At 38.5% G+C, this 19622-nt stretch overlaps 1 protein-coding gene across 3 annotated transcripts in view; it reads left to right on the top strand.

Annotated features, from left to right (window-relative positions):
• LOC122010375 overlaps positions 1 to 18207 on the top strand; it is a 28725-nt gene extending 10518 nt beyond the window's left edge. For all 3 annotated transcript variants that reach the window (XM_042566886.1, XM_042566885.1, XM_042566887.1), the window contains exons 3-4: positions 17375 to 17533; positions 17649 to 18207. In XM_042566886.1, coding sequence (XP_042422820.1) covers positions 17375 to 17533; positions 17649 to 17885 — 396 coding nt within the window. In that variant the 3' untranslated portion in view covers positions 17886 to 18207. The remainder of the gene's footprint in view (positions 1 to 17374; positions 17534 to 17648) is intronic.
• The last annotated feature ends 1415 nt before the right edge of the window (positions 18208 to 19622 follow it).

The following is a 19622-nucleotide window of genomic DNA, read 5'->3' as shown; positions in this document are numbered from 1 at the left end:
TATGGTCCTGAGTGCAGGATCGAGTCACAGGTCGAGATCCGAATCCGTACTTGGTCATGCAACATGTAAGGAGAAAGGGAAGGGGGGGGGGGGGGGGGGGCCTCGTCCTAGACAGAGTCCAAATTACTCAGGGGAAAAGACTCGTTCTAGACAGAATCCAAATTACTTAATTTTTCTTCCTCTCTTCATTGATAATAATACTCCTAATATAAGAAGTCAATTACATGGACTATTCAAGGAAAAAAGTAAAAGACCAATCGCTAAAGGAAACAAGGAATAAAAAAATAGAAAGACCCTTTATTTATTTCTACTTATAGCAGTAGTAAATTTTGGCAGTAGTAGAATTTGGGCAGTAGCAAATTTATTCCAGCAGCAAATTAGGTAGTAGTAGATTTATTCCAAACTGACAATTTAGGTAGTAACAGATTTATTTCAGTAGCTAATTAGGTATTAGCAGATTTATTCCAAGTTGATAATTTGCTTCCGATTATAGTGGCATCCAATAACGACGTCCACATCATCACTCCCCTCCTCGATGCTGAGCTTGTCCTCAAGCTGGAAAGCGGGGTATAACGCCACTAATAGCATGGAGGGAAATTTCCGAATCCACTTCCACCTCTTCCTCACCTTCCCTATCATCATCAGACACTTTAATCCAAAACAAACGTTTACACTTGTGACCCGTGGAATAGGACTCATCACAGTTAAAACAGAGGTCCTTGGCTCTCCGTTTTGCCATCTCGACACGGGTCAAATGCTTGAAGAATGAAGCAGGTGGAGTATCCTTGCTGATGTCCTCTGTTGTCTTGGTCTTCGCTAAAGGAGGGCCTCCACTGCTGGTGTTGAGCTTGGTTGTGGTCCTATCCCAATTCGTGCGCAGCAGCCACTCGCCTTGATGGAAGTACTACTTCCGTTCTAATGCCCTGACCATATTCATTGTAATGCCTAGGTTTTCAGGCTTCTGCAGTTCGATGTCGATACGGAGATCTTTGACTAGCCCTGCAGTAAATAAGTCAACCTTGTTACTGTGGTCCGAGGTCCGAGGTCCGAGCGAGGTGGGACTGGAATTGCTGCTAGTGGTCTAAGACTGTCTGCTTCAGATTTGTTAGCTCTCCCAGAGGATTGTTGCTCATAGGCGCCCCAAAGCGGATATGACAATGTTTTTGAATTGCTTCCAAGTCATATTAGGTTCTTCCTGTTCCATTTGATCAAACCAAAGTTGGGCTTCCCCTACCAAGTGGAAGGCAGCAATGCCAACCTTGTCGGTTTCTGTGGTCCTTTGGTTGACAACGAATTTTTCGCACCTTTTAATCTAGCCTAGTGGATCCTCTTCTCTAGAATAGGTGGGGAACTCCATCTTCGAGTACCGTGGAACCAGGGTGCCACTAATTAGTGGTTCAAGTCTGACCTCCGAGGCTTTGGAAGGGCCACACTCCACGCTAGTAGGGCTGTTTGCGATGGGCACCGACTGCTGTCTTGTCTCTTGAACAGTATAGGATAACTCGGTCATTTGCTTCTCTAGTCCGCGGAAGGTGATTTGCTCCATGAAAACTTGCTGTTGCGAGATCAATCTTTCCATGAAGGCATCGAGTTTGGATGTGATAGGATCCGTGTCACCTATGATCGACTCTAATGCCAAGTTGATCTGAGTGCAAGATCGAAGTCGAGATCAGGATCTGTACTTGGTCATGCAATACGTAAGGGGGAATGGGGGGGAAATACTCGTTCTAGACAGAGCCTAAATTACTCGAAGGGAAAAGACTCGTCCTAGACAGAGTCCAAATTACTCAATTTTTCTTCCTCTCTTCATTGATAATAATACTCCTTATATAAGGAGTCAATTACATGGACTATTCAACGAAAAAAGGAAAAGACCAATCGCTAAAGGAAACAAGGAATCAAAAATAGAAAGACCCTTTATTTATTTCTACTTATAGCAATAGTAAATTTTGGCAGTAGCAGAATTTGGGCAGTAGCAAATTTATTCCAGCAGCTAATTAGGTTGTAGCAGATTTATTCTAAACTGACAATTTAGGTAGTAGCAGATTTATCCCAGTAGCTAATTAGGTAAAGTAGATTTATTCCAAGTTGGTAATTTGCTTCCGATTATAGCGTCCACATCAAAATCTTAAAGGTTCACAAATAATTTAAAATCCTCTACATGGGAAAAATATCATTTATAACAAATTCAAACTATTTTAATAATTTTATATAAAATTAATTTATAGACAAACCAATTAATGCTATTAAGCAATTTTACTATCTTATAACCATTCTACATCTAAACAACAAATGGGCATTTAATGTAATATATAAATGTGAGATAAGACTTTTTTTTTTTTTTTTGATATACCTCTAGTTGCTTGCGTAGACATAAAAGGATCATTATGTTTTTCTCCTAACTTAAATGTGTTTGTACACATCAAAAAATAGGAGATTATTAGTGCTGTCAACCTCCTTGATGATTGAGTATGATCATAGGTTTTGATGTGTTAGAAAAGAGTTTAAGTTAAATTTGCCTACTACTTTGGTAGTATGTATTTGAGTCTTGCAGGATTTGTTAGAATATACACGGAGATGACTCAACACGGTCAAGTTGGTTGGATATCTGGTGGTGCTGTGTAGATCAGTAAACGATAACGTACAACATTTGAGAGATTGAAGGATAAAGAGTATTGGAGTAGAGCTAGGGAAGTAGAATTCAAAGCAAAGACGTGAAGGATGACACAGAGAAGGGTTGTGGCCTCAGGTGCATCTGAAGGACGTGGGGCCGAAGGAAGATGAGTTCGAGGTTAAGGTAAACCTGAGGGAGTTGGGTTTTGAGAGATTATATACTAGGGCGAGGGTAATATCTAATATAGGTGGACTCAATCTTAGAGTGGTTAAGTCAAATGCACCAATCGACTAGTATATTGATGGTGATAAATCCGCAAGTGCACGGAAATGTCGTCAAGTTATAAAAAGATATCGATCCCACGAACACTATAAATCAAGTACTAATCAAAATGGCAAAATAGGTTATCTAGAGAATCAAGGGGGGGGTTGAGTTAACAAGAGAACTTAATAGAACAAGGGTGAGCTGAGAGCGAGAGAGAATTGAGAGAGAGAGAGAGAGAGAGAGTTGTGAGGTTGAGAGCAATTGAGAGAGAGAGAGGAAGTGATCGAAGGGGGAAAGCGATTCTCGGACTTCGGTTTCACCCAAATGATTATAAGCACCTAATCTATATTCGGTTTCCCATCCTCTGGTTATTTTTGTAGGTAGACTATTTTATATATCCGATGTGAACTTTTAAGACTACACCGGTGTATCCGTTCTAATTCATCGTCTACTTCCAGAGCGATAGAGCTTGGGGATTGCTTTACTAAGGAGATCTCTGTCACGTGATCCCATTGTTAGTATTAGCCCTAGTACCAATTATAAGATGATTGACAATAATATTTTTTGAATCATATTTCATTAATTAATAAAAGGCAAAGTTGGTTATTATATTTCTTCATTTTAGTGCCGAATGAATAAGTTCAATAATGTCCTAGGGTAGTAGGTTCTGGTCTACAACATATCAATTGGTTGAATTGATAGTAGGATATTGTAGATATATATAAAATGCTACTCTTAACTATTCCTAGTCAAGCATTAATATACAAGGACAATATTAATGCGTTGAAACTAGCATGTAGGTCAACGGATGACTTAATCTCACAAGTCATAGATATGAGATATCAGGTTGATACATGGGTATATATTAGAGAATATGTACTGAATGACCCGCCATGAAAATGCTTCACGGATCGTTATATGAGTGTCATAAACATTCTTGACTATTAGTATGAATAGTCCTTAGACCTGAAGTCATTACAGTTCCCTACATAAGGAGATGTGTATTTTGGTATCGGCAAACGTCACCTGTAATAAGGTGGACTATAAAGTCGATCACTAGGTATGCAATAAGTTATGCGAAAGGATGTGAGTGATGTAGATGAGATTTATCTCTTCCATATGACGAAAGCGATATCTGTGAGCCCCTTGATTATGAGTCAATATGCAATATTGAGCTTATTTGATTGAGTGTGTCTATTTAGATATCAAGAAACACAAAATTGATAAGAGGATGACACGGTCTATGCCTCATTGATCAATTAAGATATCAAGGATAGAAGGATTGAGTCATACAAGATAATAGACACAGAAAGATTAGGTCAGATATCGACATTCTCATCACTTGAGTATTAGTGATGTCTTGCTATATATCACTCATTGCTTATGTATCTAAAATGGTTTTAGAGACATGGCCAACGTTACGAGATCTCACACACAAAGAACATGTTAATTTAGAGATGATTTCATATGATGGATCGTTGGATTAAGTCTAATCCGAATTAGACTCATTGAGTTAGACTCAATTAAATCCAACTATTGGATTGAGTTTAATTCGAATTAGACTCATTGAGTCAATTCGGATTGATGAGGATTAATGAGTTATACTCATTGATTTAGAGGAGTGTTCAATTTAGAATTGATCATGCATTGGATGAAGAGCAAAAAGGTGGTCAATTTCGAATTGATCATGCATTGGATGAAGATAAATATTAATGTCAATTAAGACAATTGATATTAAGGCATTCGATCGAATGAGTACAAAAGGGGTTTTGATTCATTTCATAAATACACGTGTGTTCTTGCTCTTCTTCTTCTTCTTCTCTCTTTACAACCTTAGGTTGTTTTTCTTCTCTGAGTTTGTGAGTTCATGAGACGGACGGAACGTGTTCGTGTGGATACCAAAAGAAGCGCAAACACTTGATCGTGTTGAGATCCAACGAGGATAAAGTTGCTGTCGGGAGTTCTTGTTTACGCAACAAAGGTATAACTCTCATCACAATTAGTATATGGTTTCCTTCGCATGGACCTTGTATATATTCCGTTATGCTTGTGTTGTTTTACGCAACAAAGATCCTAACACCCACAACCCCTGAGATACCTACTCCTATTGGGTGGCGACGAATTGGTACAAATCCATTAAGTTCTATGATAATCTATTGCTTATCGTGACATATCGATCTGCTTTCGTAGTCGACTCTCCACGTCTCGGGTTTCTACGGGTCAGAGGATTGAGTTCTCCTTTCAGTTCATCCCCAAATCCTCGTGGGATATGAATCTCGTGCTTTTGGCATCGAGATCGTGTGTACATAGTAGGCTCGGACCATAAATACACATTTCATCCAACAAGAAACATGCAAAATTAATAGATTAAACAAAATAGTGTTTACATATCAAAGGGCTAATTCCTAATTCTCGAATCAAGAGAACTACTCCATAGCAAGGGAATTGCAAACCAATAACACTGAGAGAAACATTCATGCAATCCAAAACAGAGAATAGAGGAAGAAATGCTTAGCGAGAAGATTGTCAGTGTCTTCGGTATGGTTCCTTACTCTGGAGGTGGACGAATCATCAAAACAGATGAAGATGGTTGCTCTAGGGTTTCCCCGAGAGAGGAAAACTCTCTCCAAAGGAAGGGGATGGAGCCCCTAGTCCAAGATTATCCAAAGAAGGGTTTCCTTGACTTTTTTATATCCTCCCCAAACTGTCAAAGATCTGACGGATTTACAAGGCTCCGCCAAAATGGATTTTTCTCTAGTTGGGCCCTGAAGCAAACTTGTAGAGCATGAGATTATCTATATTTTGATAGGTGGTTTGACCTGTAACTATAACCGAGTTTAAAGTTATGACTATTCGAAGTTTGGTCTGCAGTTTGGGTTAGAGGCTGACATGACCCATACTAGTTGGCACGGGTGCCCATGTTAGTCTCACGAAAATGGCCAAAATTGATACGGGTGGTGCCCACAAACACGAGTGATTGTAGTGGAAGGTGTTTATGGTCATTTCAGTACTGATTTGCCCCTAATTTCATCTGTACGAACACACTTGTGTTATGGGACATTGCCGGAGCATGTTCCTTGATTAAAACTTCATTTTGATGGTCTTTTTAATCTTTTTTCTTTGTGGATGCTTCGTGTGTTCGAAATGATAATGAGACTCGATGATGAGGTATGGTTAGCCTGTGTTGAGCCTTTTTCCACCTAATTCTTCATCTTTCTTGGCCATAGGAGCACACCCATGTCATGGGACACGGGCAGAGCATGTTCCTTGCTCCAACTTCACATTCGAAGGGATTTATGCTCCAGAAATCATGTCCTATCAATGAAAACAAGTAAAAAGCAGTTCTCCGAACTAAAAGAGTAAAAGTAACGAAATGAAACATAAAGATAGGAAAACATGAAATACATGCATATAAAATGGGACAAGATGTGCGTCAAACTACGATAAAAATCCTATATGAAATACGCTCATCATATACATGTTGACTAAAGGTTGAGTTGGGTGCACAACGGTTAAATAGAACAACTTCTATGCTTGTGGTAGTTTGGTTTAGATGATTGATGGGACTAGATTTAGTGGATTGATAAAATCCAAATCCCAAATGAGGAAGCTTTGAGGTTAAGGTGGATTTGTAGTATTCCAATCAACTAATAAGGATTTATCAGTCGATTACTTGTCCAATTGACTGATGTAGTCCATTGGGGCTGGATGACAAGTGAACAAAATGTTTCTATTCACGGGCGAGTCAACTGGTGAGTCAATTGATCATGGATTGCTCAACTGCTAGAAAATTTCCATCGACTGCTACTATAATATTTAGGTGGCGTTTGTTTAAATGATGGGAATGACTATGAGTATGAATTTGATAGTAATGTAGAATGAGAATAAGAATGGAAATGAAACCCACCTAGTTATATGAGTTTCATTGATTCCAATAAATTTGGAAATAATTCCTAAATTGTCATTTTCAAACCCACAATCCAAACACTATCTTTTTCTATCATTCTAGTCCCCCATTCCCAAACCTATCAACCAAACACCCCCCTTAGATTGTCATAAGCCAATGATGTAACAACAAGGATCAGATCTGCCGATTGATAGAAACTTGACATTCAATTGATGGCCATCGAGCAACCATTGACTTCACTGAGAAGGAGAAAAGTTTAGTGACTGATTCGATGATATAGGCTGTGGACATGGCAACTCGTGGAGGGCTGTGAATCAAGTAGGTATTTGATTTGTTGAATTTAATTTCTTCATTTCCTCTATGTTTTTCTCAACTAACCAAACTAGTCTTCAAACGAGCATGTGAAATCTGTAGAAACAGGGATGTCCGTTATTTACCTCTAGCTAGGCGATCGGATCTCCAAAAATTATAGGTGAGGTAACCTGAATTATGAGTGTGGTAAATAAGAATATGCATGGACGATTTGAGCTCAAAGATACAAAGACTTACAGATATAACTTTTGAAGAGATTGAGGATGTGAGGAATGAGGATCTTTTTTCATTCAGAAGACAAAATATGTTGCATTTATATACCTCCTAGATATCAAAATTTTACATCAATAGAAAGAGGTTCAAGAAAGATTTTACTGCAACTTGAGAGTCTGTTGATGCAAGTTATATGTTTTAGGAGGTTACATTCACCACGAAATTCACCAAGTTCAATGTTTTGAGAATAACATTATTATTATTATTATTGAGATATTAGTCTTTTTTTTTCTTCTTACCTGCATGAGCAAATTAATTAAATTTGCAGACGTCAAAAATCCCAATTCCTAATTATATATATCTCAACACTATCACATAACTGTTCAGCAAATAAGGTGCAGCAGTTGAGGGAAGAGATGCAGCAAGGTAAAGTCCGTTGATTAGAGCTTCAAAGATGATCAATTGGAAGCCTAGGAAGATAGAAAACTACAATTAGGGCTTCAAAGAGATCTATGTTGCGATTAGGTCTTCAAAGAATCAATTTGACGAGGAGTTTCTCTCCTTTCAATTTTGAGTTGGAGTTTGGTAGTCACAGCTAAGAGCGGAGATGGAATGAGATTCAACAGAGATCAGGAGCTGCAATCAAAGTGCTAACTGGAGCAAACATGCGGAAACTGGCAGAGATGATCACCCACACAATTGATGGAAGTTATAATAACCATCTAGCTGTGGAAATTTAATTGATGTGGCAGATGAGTTGGCAACTCTGCATCAGAAAAACTGACAAATCTGGCTGTGCGATCGACACTATAAAACTCAAGGATTGCATTGGCAGATTGATCTTTTAGTGTAGTGTTGTTTTCACCCGATTGAGAGTTATACTAAATAGGTAAGAGATTCATGTGTTGATATTAGTACTGAATTTGCACTGGGTGATGATTACGTGTCGGTGCACCTTATAGACAAGTGCATAATACATATTATGCCTTTATACTTCCTCTAAAACCTTTTATTTATTTATTTATTTTTACTACCTTACTGGGAGGCATTGAAACCTCCATCCATGTTATTAGGTCTCTTCATTGGTCGCACCCACCCAGCCTGTGTTATTGTTCTCGTCTGTCATTGAGGACACTATGGGACATAGATAATGTTTCTGCCTTGTAGCAACTTGTTGCATTTCCTAACTTATTGGAAGAAACAGTGAAGAAGCTAATGATAAAGTCAATGCTCAATTTCATGAAGATCACAATGAAGATGAAGATGCAGCTTTTACTTGTCCATCTGAAAAACAGTGAATGAAGCAAATAACGAAACCTTGTTTTGATTTTGAAAGACCACATATAAGATGACGATTCAACCTTTTCTTATTGGATGGAACAACCTAAGAAAGATAACAACAATTCATTTAAGTTCTTAATGAAGGAGAATGATGCAGATTGAAATTAAAATGAATAAGATTATTACTATTTTTTTTTTGGGAAAAAATCTCATAAAAAGATCCTATCAACCAGACCTACCAAACCTAGTAAAGACTGGATCATGTTTTTAGGCAACTTGAGCCATTCTTGTTTCTATAAAAGAGAGTCTCAACGTCTTGTGCCAGTCATTCCATTTCTAAAAGTTTTGATTTCCCCAGTCATTTTCTTCCCGCGAGATGATCTAACGAGGCACGCAACATCAGGATCACAAATAGAAGCACACAGATCTGTCCCATCCCTGGTCATCACCACATTCCATCACTTTCCCATCTCTGTTCCACTTTGTGTAGTTCAAGCTGCTAGGAGTTTTTTTAGCAGCTTTAATGAGATATTGTTCTGAATGCACAAAGCAATAAGTTTACCCTTGAGAGAAAGTATATTGGAAGTACTTTTTTATGTTACAATCTCTGACTGTATCATTGTCATCAAGCTGTGCTTGATTAACCAGCTAAACATATTATAACACAGTTGGATTTCTCTTTGATTCCACTATAAGAGGATCCATTGCTGGTATCAATGCTCAGAGGTGAGAAGAGACACCATGAGAAGAGAAGATTAGGGGAATCATGGCTGGAAATTTCTTTGATGATATAATTCTACTACAAAGGGCTTGAAGTTGTCCCTTGCCATGCTATGGAAATCCATGGTTGCTCAGTGTTCTGATGAGGTCTGTCTTCTGGTGCTTGAGAAGGAACCAATATTTCTCCAAAAATCACTCACCGTTTGAGAAAACAGACAGTAACCATTAACACAATGGAGCAGAATTGAGTCCACCAGCAGCATTGCTCAGGGTGAGATGGCATCGACAATTGTGGGAGGAGGAAATTAGGAGGCAGTTGTCCTTGCTTGTAGTGAAGAGCATCTATGTGTTCATGAATATGATTCTATTGCTTCCTCTTCTGTACTTTCTTGTGCTGATGCTAAAGAAAACACATGCACGCTAAAGAAATGCTGTATTGGAGATATGGCAGGAGTGACCACAGTTAGTGGTGACCATGAACCCTAAGTGGCTTGTTTGTAAAATTATAGAAGGGGAAGCAGTGTGAAATTGAAATCAACTATGAAAAGCAACTAGTCGTGGAAAAAAACATTTAATTAAAAAAATTGGCAACCTTTTGCCTACCTGACAAAGCACAAATAGGGTTGCAAACTCTTCCGTTTTACTGTAGTTTAATATAGAAGATTCTAGAAAGTAGGTTGATATGGATTGTTGTAAGAATTCATAGATTCATAATAAAAATTGAAGCTATTTTGTTAAACAATTTGCAGCTTTCTTATCAAATTGTCCAACATGCTGAAGAATGACTAGGATTGAGACTCTTCTTTGAGTACTACCATTTCATTATGAATACTGCAATGCTGTTTAATGCATGTGTTCCTTTAACTTTGCCAACACGGATATGCACTATCTTCTTGAAGTTGTCCAATTGTGGGAAGTAAATATGTCTTAGACCTTTAAGATTGCAGTTATGGTGTGAAATGTCGTTCCGTGCCGAGTGGTTCTAAACCGACATCTCACGCGCTGAAGTTCGCATAGCGCAGACGATTGCGGGAGATCGCGGGGTGTCCAGCGGCATCGGAAGCTTCCTGTGATGCTTTTGACACTGTCGAAAACATCCCGCAACGCTTCCAGCGCCATTGGACGCCCCCACGATTCCCCGCAGTGATTTGCACAACAAATTAATTTTTTTATTTAATTAATTTAAACAATTCCCATGTATAATATTTCGAACAGACTTTTGTAAACCCTAATTAAATCATCTCAATAAAATATATAAAAAATATATTTTAAATAAAAAAAATAAAAATTATTAATTAATATTCGGAAAATTTATATTTTAATGTTTTAAATTCCATTTAAAAATTAAAAAAAATTATAATAATTCTGATGTTTTTTTATTAATTTAAATTTCATTTAAAAATTTTAAAAAATTCTAATTTTTTTAATAAATTAGATTTATATTATGATAATTTTATATTTTTTACTATTTTACTGTTTAATTAATATTTTTTACTATTTAAAATATATATTATTTAGATTAATAATTAATTAAATAATTAATTAATTTTTTTGCTTAAAGCTAGAATAACAAATAGCTAGAATCTATTTGCTTAAAGCTATACTCCACTGTAGAAGTGAATTTTTCAAACCAATTTCGAGGAGACTATTTCAACCTATACAGAGACTTTTGCAGCCAACATACTTTTCTTTAACCAATAGATTGGAATTTTAGCAACAACTTTATATAAGCCTCCTTGTTCAATCCTCTATGTAATAATGCATTGTTGACATCTAATTAGTGTAGATTCCAACCATGTTAGAAAGTATAGCAAAATATTTTTGCAAATTTGTACCCTCTTGATTTTTTATACCCATTGATTATAATTTTCTTTCCAATTAATAGGTCTTTAATTGTCCATGTTCCACCTAGGGCTTGTATCTCTATCAAAATTGATTCTCTCCATTGTGAATGTTGGACCACAACGAAAAAGGATGTTGGCTTTTTATCCAAGTTGATAACAACTACATAAGCTTTGTGAGAAGGCATTACTTTATTAAAAGAGATATTTGTCTTATAGAATAAAGTAAACATGGATACTTGGATGCCGAGAAAGGGTGGTCACGTGGCGTACATAGTGTTTAAGATATTAAGGTGGTCTCCATGCTCATCACGGAGAGCATGGATTCCCCTACTTGTTTATCACCATCTCTTCCATTGCCACTTTATGTTCCTTCACTTCCAAATTGTATTGACTTCTCTTCTTACTTATCTTCCTTCGTGTCTATATTCCTCTCCACTCATCATTTAATTCTTTATTCCTCTTCACTTGTTGAACCTCATTTTTATTTATCTACATATTGTGTCTCAACAACAAAGTATTATTTTAAGCAAAATAAAACTCAAGCTCTCTAAAAACACCGTTACATACAAAGATCTCATAGTTTTTAAGCCTAAGCACTTGCATCGCTTTTGGTCCCGAGGATACCCTAAAAACAAATTTACTTCACCTATTATCAAACTTATTCCCACTTTTTAGATGCATTGGATATAACACCAATACTCAAATACTTTAAGAGATTGTATGTTAGCATTTTTTAAAAGGATCTCGTAGGGACTTTTTCCACTTAAGTATTTGTTAGAGTTTGAGTAATTAAGTGTGTTGCTACTCAAATACACTCCGCAATATTTTATTGGAAGATTTGCTTGAAACATTACAACTTGGGCAACATTTAAAATGGTGCTTTCCTCTCCACCCTTCCATTTGGTGTGTTTCTACTTGAATACATTGCAATCTAAGTTAAGAATTTGAGAACACACTATCCTAAATGCCTCCATGTTCAAACCCATCAAAAGTTGTTGCAGCTACTTCATCTCACGCTCCTTAACTTACTAAGTAGCAGACATGGTTTAAAATTTTGAGCCACATCATAGTTTCATATAGTATCATACTGTGCCTATATGATTTCAATAAATTTTTAAATATACAATATTTTAATTAAAAAAATATTATTATAATACTTAATTATTATAAATACTTATGATGTGGATGCCGAGATGGACACCTTTGTTGGGCACTGCTATAGTCGGAAGTAAATAAAACAAATTAGCTACTGCTATAGTAGAGATAAATTAGCTAATATCTAATTAGTAGAAACAAATAATTGCCTAATTTAACTACTGCTATAGTAGAAACATATAATGGTCTAATTAGATTTTCTATTTTTGATTGTTTCCTTTATGGGTTAGTCTTTCTTGAATCGTGTCATGTTTGGCTTCTTATGTAAGGAGTGTTATTATTAATAAAAAGAGGAAGAAAAATTGAGTAATTGGACTCGGTCTAGGATGAGTCTTTTCCCCCTCCCTTCCCCCTTGTGTGTTGCATGACCAAGTTTGGATCCGAATCTCGACCTGTGACTCGATCCTGCACTTGGAACCATAACAACTTGGTATCAAAGTCGGTCATGGGTGACACGAATCCTATCGCATCTAAACTTGTTGCCTTCAGGGAAAGATTGACCTCACAACAAGTTTTTTTGGACCAGATCACCTGCCAGCGAGGACTAGAGGAGCAAATGGTCGAGTTATCTTGTATTGTTCAAGAGACAAGACGACGGCCGGTGCCCACAGTAAACAATCCTACCAGCGTGGAATGTGACCCTTCCAAAGCCTTGGAGGTCAGACTTGAACCGCCAACCAGTGGCATCATGGTTCCGTGGTACTCGAAGATGGAGTTCCCTGCCTATTCTGGAGAAGGGGATCCACTGGGCTAGGTTAAAAGGTACAAAAAATTCTTTGCCAACCAAAAGACCATAAAAGTCGGCAAGGTTGGCCTTGCTGCCTTCCACTTGGTAGGGGAAGCCTAACTTTGGTTTGATCAGATGGAATTCAAAAACCATTGTCATATCCCCTTTGGGCCGCCTATGAGCAACAACCCTTTAAGAGAGCTAGCAAATCTGAAGCAGGCTCGGTAGAAGACTACTAGCGGTAGTTCTAGTCCCACCTTGCCCAGAACTCAGACCTCAGACCTCCGACCATGACAACAAAGCGACTTGTTTATTGCGGAGCTAGTTGAAGATCTCCGTATCAACATCGAACTGCAGAAGCCTGGAAACCTGGGCATTGCAATGAATATGGCTAGGGTATTAGAACGAAAGCAGTGCTTCCATCGAGGTAGGGGACCACTGCACACGAATTGGGGCGGGACTGTTACGTAACCGCAAGTGCACGGTTTCGTCGTCAATAATAAAAAGATTATCGATCCCACAGGAACTGTTGATTAAACACTAGTTAACTTCGCACGGTGAATTATCTAGACAAACGTAAGATTGATTGGAAAAGAGAGAAAGAGAAGAGAGAAGAGATGGTGGATCTTGAGAAGGGTTGAGCTAAGAGGATGTGAGAGATAGTTTAAGGTGTGATTCTAGGATTTTGGTTTCCTTGTGATACTAGGCGATGTTACATAGATTGCTTAGTTCCTATCCTCTATGTTCATGCTCTTGTAGGAAGTCAAATGCATTACCGACTCTCCCCTGCAGTGGATAAGCCGGAATGATCTCATACTCCATGTCCTATGCTACTAAATGGAAGTGATTCCTATGAAGTCCGTCAGCGGGGCAACCTGTCACTAACGTCCCTCGGTCATATAACACAGAAACACACTAACACAATAACATAGAAATAGAAATAGTGATTATGCCCGATCCCCTACTTCCTTGTGGAGATTTGCTTCTCCTTTCAAGGTGATACACTAGACATACTTTAGCAGGGCAATCTGTCACTAGCGCCCCTCGGTCATACGATCTAAGGTATCCCCTCTACAGGATTAACAATTCTACACAACCATTTGATAAAACATGCAAAAGATATATATAAGCTTCACACACATTTCATCAAACATGAATAAGGCATTAACAAGTCATTAAATAAAAACATGACAAATCCACATAGTTTTACATCTCCATCACACCACAAATACTCCCTAATCCTAGAAAGGAGATCTACTCCATTGCAAAGGAAGAACAACCCCAAAACATAAAGTAAAGCATACTTACAATCCTAGATGTGAGAAGAAGGGGAAGAAGAGATGCTTGCCGATGTTTCCGATGTCTTGGGGATGCCTCCTTGCTTCGAAGATGGACGAATGGTCAAGGGATGGAGGTGAATGAAGCTCTAGGGTTTCCCCTTAGGGGAGAACCCTTCCCCAAGGAAAGGGACGAAGTCCCAAACCCAAGATGAGTCAAAGAATGAGATTCTTGACCTTTTTATACCTCCTCCAAATTGCCCAGAAAAACCAGGATTACAAGGATCCGGTAAACCGGGTTTTCACCCATTAAATCAGGTTTTCTCATGATTTGCCTTGAACCAAAGTTGTATCTCTTGAACTTATCTACAATCCGATATTTGGATCAAGTCTTGGTTCCAACCGAGCTTAAAGTTATAGTGGTTGAAAGTTTGGTCTACAGTCTGGGCGGAGGTCCAGATGAACCCGCGGTTGGGAGGCACGGCCATGCCATTTAGCACGGGTAGACAATGCTATCTCTCCGTTGGATCTGAAGCAAAGTTGTAGACCTTGAAGTTAACTACGTTTTAGTATAAAGAACAATCCCAAACTCCAACCGAGCGCAAAGTTATGGCCGTTTTACGATCGGTTTGCAATCTGCCCAGAATTCAGCATAGCTCTGTTTTGGCGTGGCACAACTCCGTGGCACGGCCGTGACCTTCTTCTCTGCCAAAGTCACACGATCGTGTGGATTCATACGACCGTGACCTTCTTCGCCTCTGGAAAGTTGGCACGGCCGTGCCATTTGGCACGACCATGTGCTGCTTAGCCACAGGATATTGACACGGTCGTGTGGCTCACACGGCCGTGGCTTGATTTGCCTCTGGTGGGGGAGCACAACCGTGTGGGTCACACGACCTTGGCTTGATTTCTTCCAAAGTTGTTCTCATGTGCGTTTTTGTTCCATTTTCACTCCAGTACGCGTCCTGTCAATCAAAATATGTAAAGAGCAGATCTCCGAACAGAATATAATGGAAGTATGACATTAAAATGAAATAGGGTGCAATAAACATAGATTATGCTCATGAAATATAAGTAGATGTGCGTCCAAACATGCATAAAAGTATATATAATCTACGCATATCAGGGACCACAACCAAACTCAACACCAGCAGTGAAGTCCTTCCTTTGGTGAAGACCAATACAACGGGGGACGTCAGCAAGGAGACTTCACCCGGCGTCCGACCCGCGCTGAGATGGTAGAACGGAGAGCCAAGGGCCTTTGTTTTAATTGTGATGAGTGTTACTCCATGAGTCACAAGTGTAAGCGCATGTTTTGGATTGAAGTGCCTGATGATGACAGAGAAGGTGAGGAAGAGGGGGGAAATGGACCCGGAAATTTCCCTCCATACTATTAGAAATAAATTAGTTATTGCCTAATTACTAGAAACAAATAATGACTTTATTTAACTATTGCTATAGTATAAACAAATAATGACCTAATTAGCTTTTCTATTTTTGATTACTTGTTTCCTTTATGAGTTGGTTTTTTCTGAATCGTGTCATATTTGACTCCTTATATAAGGAGTGTTATTATTAATATAGAGAGGAAGAAAAATTGAGTAATTGGACTTTGTCTAGGACGAGTCTTTTCCCCCTCCCTTCCCCTTGCATGTTGCATGACCAAGTCTGGATCCAGATCTCGACCCGTGACTCGATCCTACACTAATGACCAAAACAACTTACTATTAGGTTAAACTAATATTTTAAAAATGAGAATTGAGTAAAAATTAATTAAAATCTAGACATAATAATTAGGATCAAATTTAATTTAAATTTGCATTTAATTTATTTTAATTAATGCTTGGAAATTGTTTCCTAGATATTTAATGAGAAAAAGGAATAAGAAAAAAAAAAATCAAAAAGACAATTTTATCTAAATAAAAAATAAAATATAGGGAAGAAGGATAAAGAATTAATCATTTAAAAATAAAAAAAAATATTACTTAAAAAAATAAAATTGAAAAAAATTGTAGAAAAAAATTAAATTGAAAAAATAACTCCTTTGCAAGCCCCACAGGGCTCGCGTACACCTCCACGGTGGTCGCGGGGCTCGCGCGACACCTCCACGACAGTCGCGAGGATCGTGTGATGCCTCGACGGCGATGGAGGGCCTTGCGACGCCTCCACAGTGGCCGCAGGGCACGTGCAATGCCTCCGCGTCGGTTGAGGGGCTCACTGGGCTCTCGCGATGCCTCCGCAGCGGTCGTGGGCCTTGCGGGGCGCCCGCGACACCTCCGCGGTGGTCATGGGGCTCACACGACTCCTCCGCGGCGGCTACAGGGTGTGCTGTCTATGTCGGCTAGCAAGCGGAACAACATGTCTTATCTATGCCGCTTGGTACCTCATGAGATTTTAAACCATGGTAGCAAATTCACATATACAAGTTGGGATATTGGAGTAGTTCTCTAACATGTCACACAACTCCTGTAACTCAGAATAATAATTTACCATCATCATTCTCTTTTGTGTTAGAGTGGCGATAATGGTTTTATTCTTGTGGAATTTGGGAGCATTCTCATGGGAGCAATGCTCCTTCATATTGTCTTATAGTATCTTCGCCTCCTCAGTATAGGTAGTACTCTCATGGAGGCTTTTTCCGCAAAGTTAAACATCATGCAATCATCATGGCATTGCATTCAAGAACACGTCCTGTACTCCAGTGTTTCTTCCTTTAGCTTTCCAATAAAATCATCAAATTCAAGACACGTCGTGTACTCCAGTATCTTCCTTTAGCTTCCAATAAAACCATCAACTGATCCCGATCTTAATTTATTCCTCTAGTTCAAATAACATTTTGCATTCTTCAGACCAAGTCAAATGGAGGCACTTATATAGGTGTTGCACGTAGCTCACAATGTAATTACAAAACTATGTCGTACAATTGTAACACAAAACGATGTCGTGCAATTGTAACCTTGTTGTGTACGTTGATTTGATGGCTGCATTTTGCCTCACTTGTCCAATAAAAATCTCACTTTGAACTAAAGAAACTGATGTATTCAGATGAATGTTTTTCAGGTTGAAAATGCACTTGGTGGTTGGCCTTTCGGACTTGAGAGCTTGACCTTCAGACTGAGGAATATGGAGTGCTTACAAGCTCCCACAATCGCAACAAATTCACTTAACAGACATTCAGATAGTTTTCCCTCCTATTCTTCTTCTGAACTTGATACTATCGTATGTCCTATTATCATTTTGTTTATTTATTTAATAATTCTTACATGATACTACGATAAGCTCAATGATTATGACACCACTGCATTATTAATCATTTCATGTATTTTGAATTCAGTCAACAAAATCCTTCTTCCAAGATCATAGCATCACGCTGGGCACTTTAATTGGGATGACTCCAGTAGACAGAAATGTGCGATTTGCAAAATCATTTTTGCATGAGGAATTGGAGTATGCAGCAATCAAAAGCCTAACGTGTGACTCTGCTGAGGAACATGACGAAGAGATGGTATCTTGTTGCGTCTGTGCCCCTTTTGTAGAGAATGTTCTTCCTGGCAAGAACAGCTCAAGATGATGAAGTTGTCTAATGGATACTTTCAGCACCATGAGATCGCCTGTTCTTTTTGTAGCTGTGAAGGTATAGCTGGATGTTCAGCCTTTCGCCTACTGCTGCCAAGAATAATAGCAAGTGTTCACTTCCACACTAGAACTCTGTATGCTCTAATATACTACAAGTGATGGAGAGAACTTGGGCACTATTTCATTGAGATCTTTGTTTTCCCTGATTTGCTACAAGTGAAGGGGACTTAGGCACTATTTAATTTCATTGATGAAATGTTGTTGTGGACTCTAGAGATTAAGGTTATCAGTTGATTTATGCATTTGATTTTTGTGGTGATGTTGGGAAGAAACATTTATAGAGTAATGAAGCATATGAAAAAAATTGTAGATTCGTTACCGTCCCATGGATATGGAGGGAGGTAAATGTAGATACACAGGCGTTAGATGTATGGTGGGATAAATCCCAGGTCATCAGTTCATGAGAATCGAACTTTGACCATTATGCTAGAGATGTTATGCGCCCACTGTTTGCGCTACGTCCAATAATGAAACATATGAGTATGGTCATTAGTTGGTTATACCCGTATGTTTTTATTTGGTAATTCAGGTGTTTTATTTTTCGAACTGACTAATTTTGGAGGCGATTGAGGTGGCCCCATCGAAGTTTCTCACTAGTTATCAGGGTAAATTTAGAAGTGCTCGCGTTAAAGATCGTTGATAGCTGACTTCTACAGTTGATCTATTGCTGTAGATAGTCATTCTCCACTTGAGTACTAGAACCATGAGTTGCAACACAGCCGCACCGCTAGATGAGGACCACTCGACCCTACCCAAGTAATCGTACTTCGTGTTGTGTCTCACGGTTTTTTCTTCCAAATGAAGAATGTGCATGCTCCAATTGAAAATCGAATCGTGGTGCTCTTGAGAATCCGCCAAGCACCCGAAAATCGAATCGTGGTGCTCTTGAGAATCTGCCAAGCGCCTTACCACTGCACCGGGTATGTATGATTGTTGTTGATGGAGTATGACTATTAATTATTCCTTTTCACATGAATAACGACAATCTATTAACAATTGTTTTGTTTAGCAATAGTGAAGTATTAAGCGAGTTAAATTTAGAATTTAATAAGAATTGTTTTCATTAGAGAATTAGTATCTTGGCAAATTACTTCAAATTTATAGTGAAGGACAAAAAATAAAAATAAAAAAGAACCTTGAGGGAAATTTTTCATTAGCTAAATACTTAGGTGGGGTAATATAGGGTGTTAGATATAGACTCCAAGCGGACATGAAAAAATAAAGTCAAGGAAAGGTTGCAGTCAAAGGGTCACCCCTGAGCCGGGCCTAGTCCTCCACCTAGTTTTAAGGCTCCTAATTCAAAGAGGATCAGCCCAATAGACAGTCAGTCCTTCTATATCCAACGCTCATTATCCATCTAGGTAGAAAAAAAGGTTGGCCGACTTAAAAGACGACCGGGAACATGCTCGAGTAGATTTCCATGATTCGGTCTTACTCCGGATACAACTTCATGTATGACTTATCAAGCATGTTGGCTTTACTGTTCGTTCTCCCGCCTTCCTATATACAGTCAACAAGGTAAAAAAGGTAACTAGTCACAAAACTCGATATCCTTAGCCTCACTGAGCATGTTAGGTAACTTTAAGAAACTCGACCAAATTCTTATAGCTCAAGATATCACTCCAAGTGGCCAGAAGACCAGTCTCTATACGGAAAGACGATTGGCTAAAAT

This window comes from Zingiber officinale, chromosome 8A, assembly GCF_018446385.1.
Source record: "Zingiber officinale cultivar Zhangliang chromosome 8A, Zo_v1.1, whole genome shotgun sequence".
NCBI lineage: Eukaryota > Viridiplantae > Streptophyta > Magnoliopsida > Zingiberales > Zingiberaceae > Zingiber > Zingiber officinale.
This window is presented reverse-complemented; position numbering and strand designations above follow the sequence as displayed.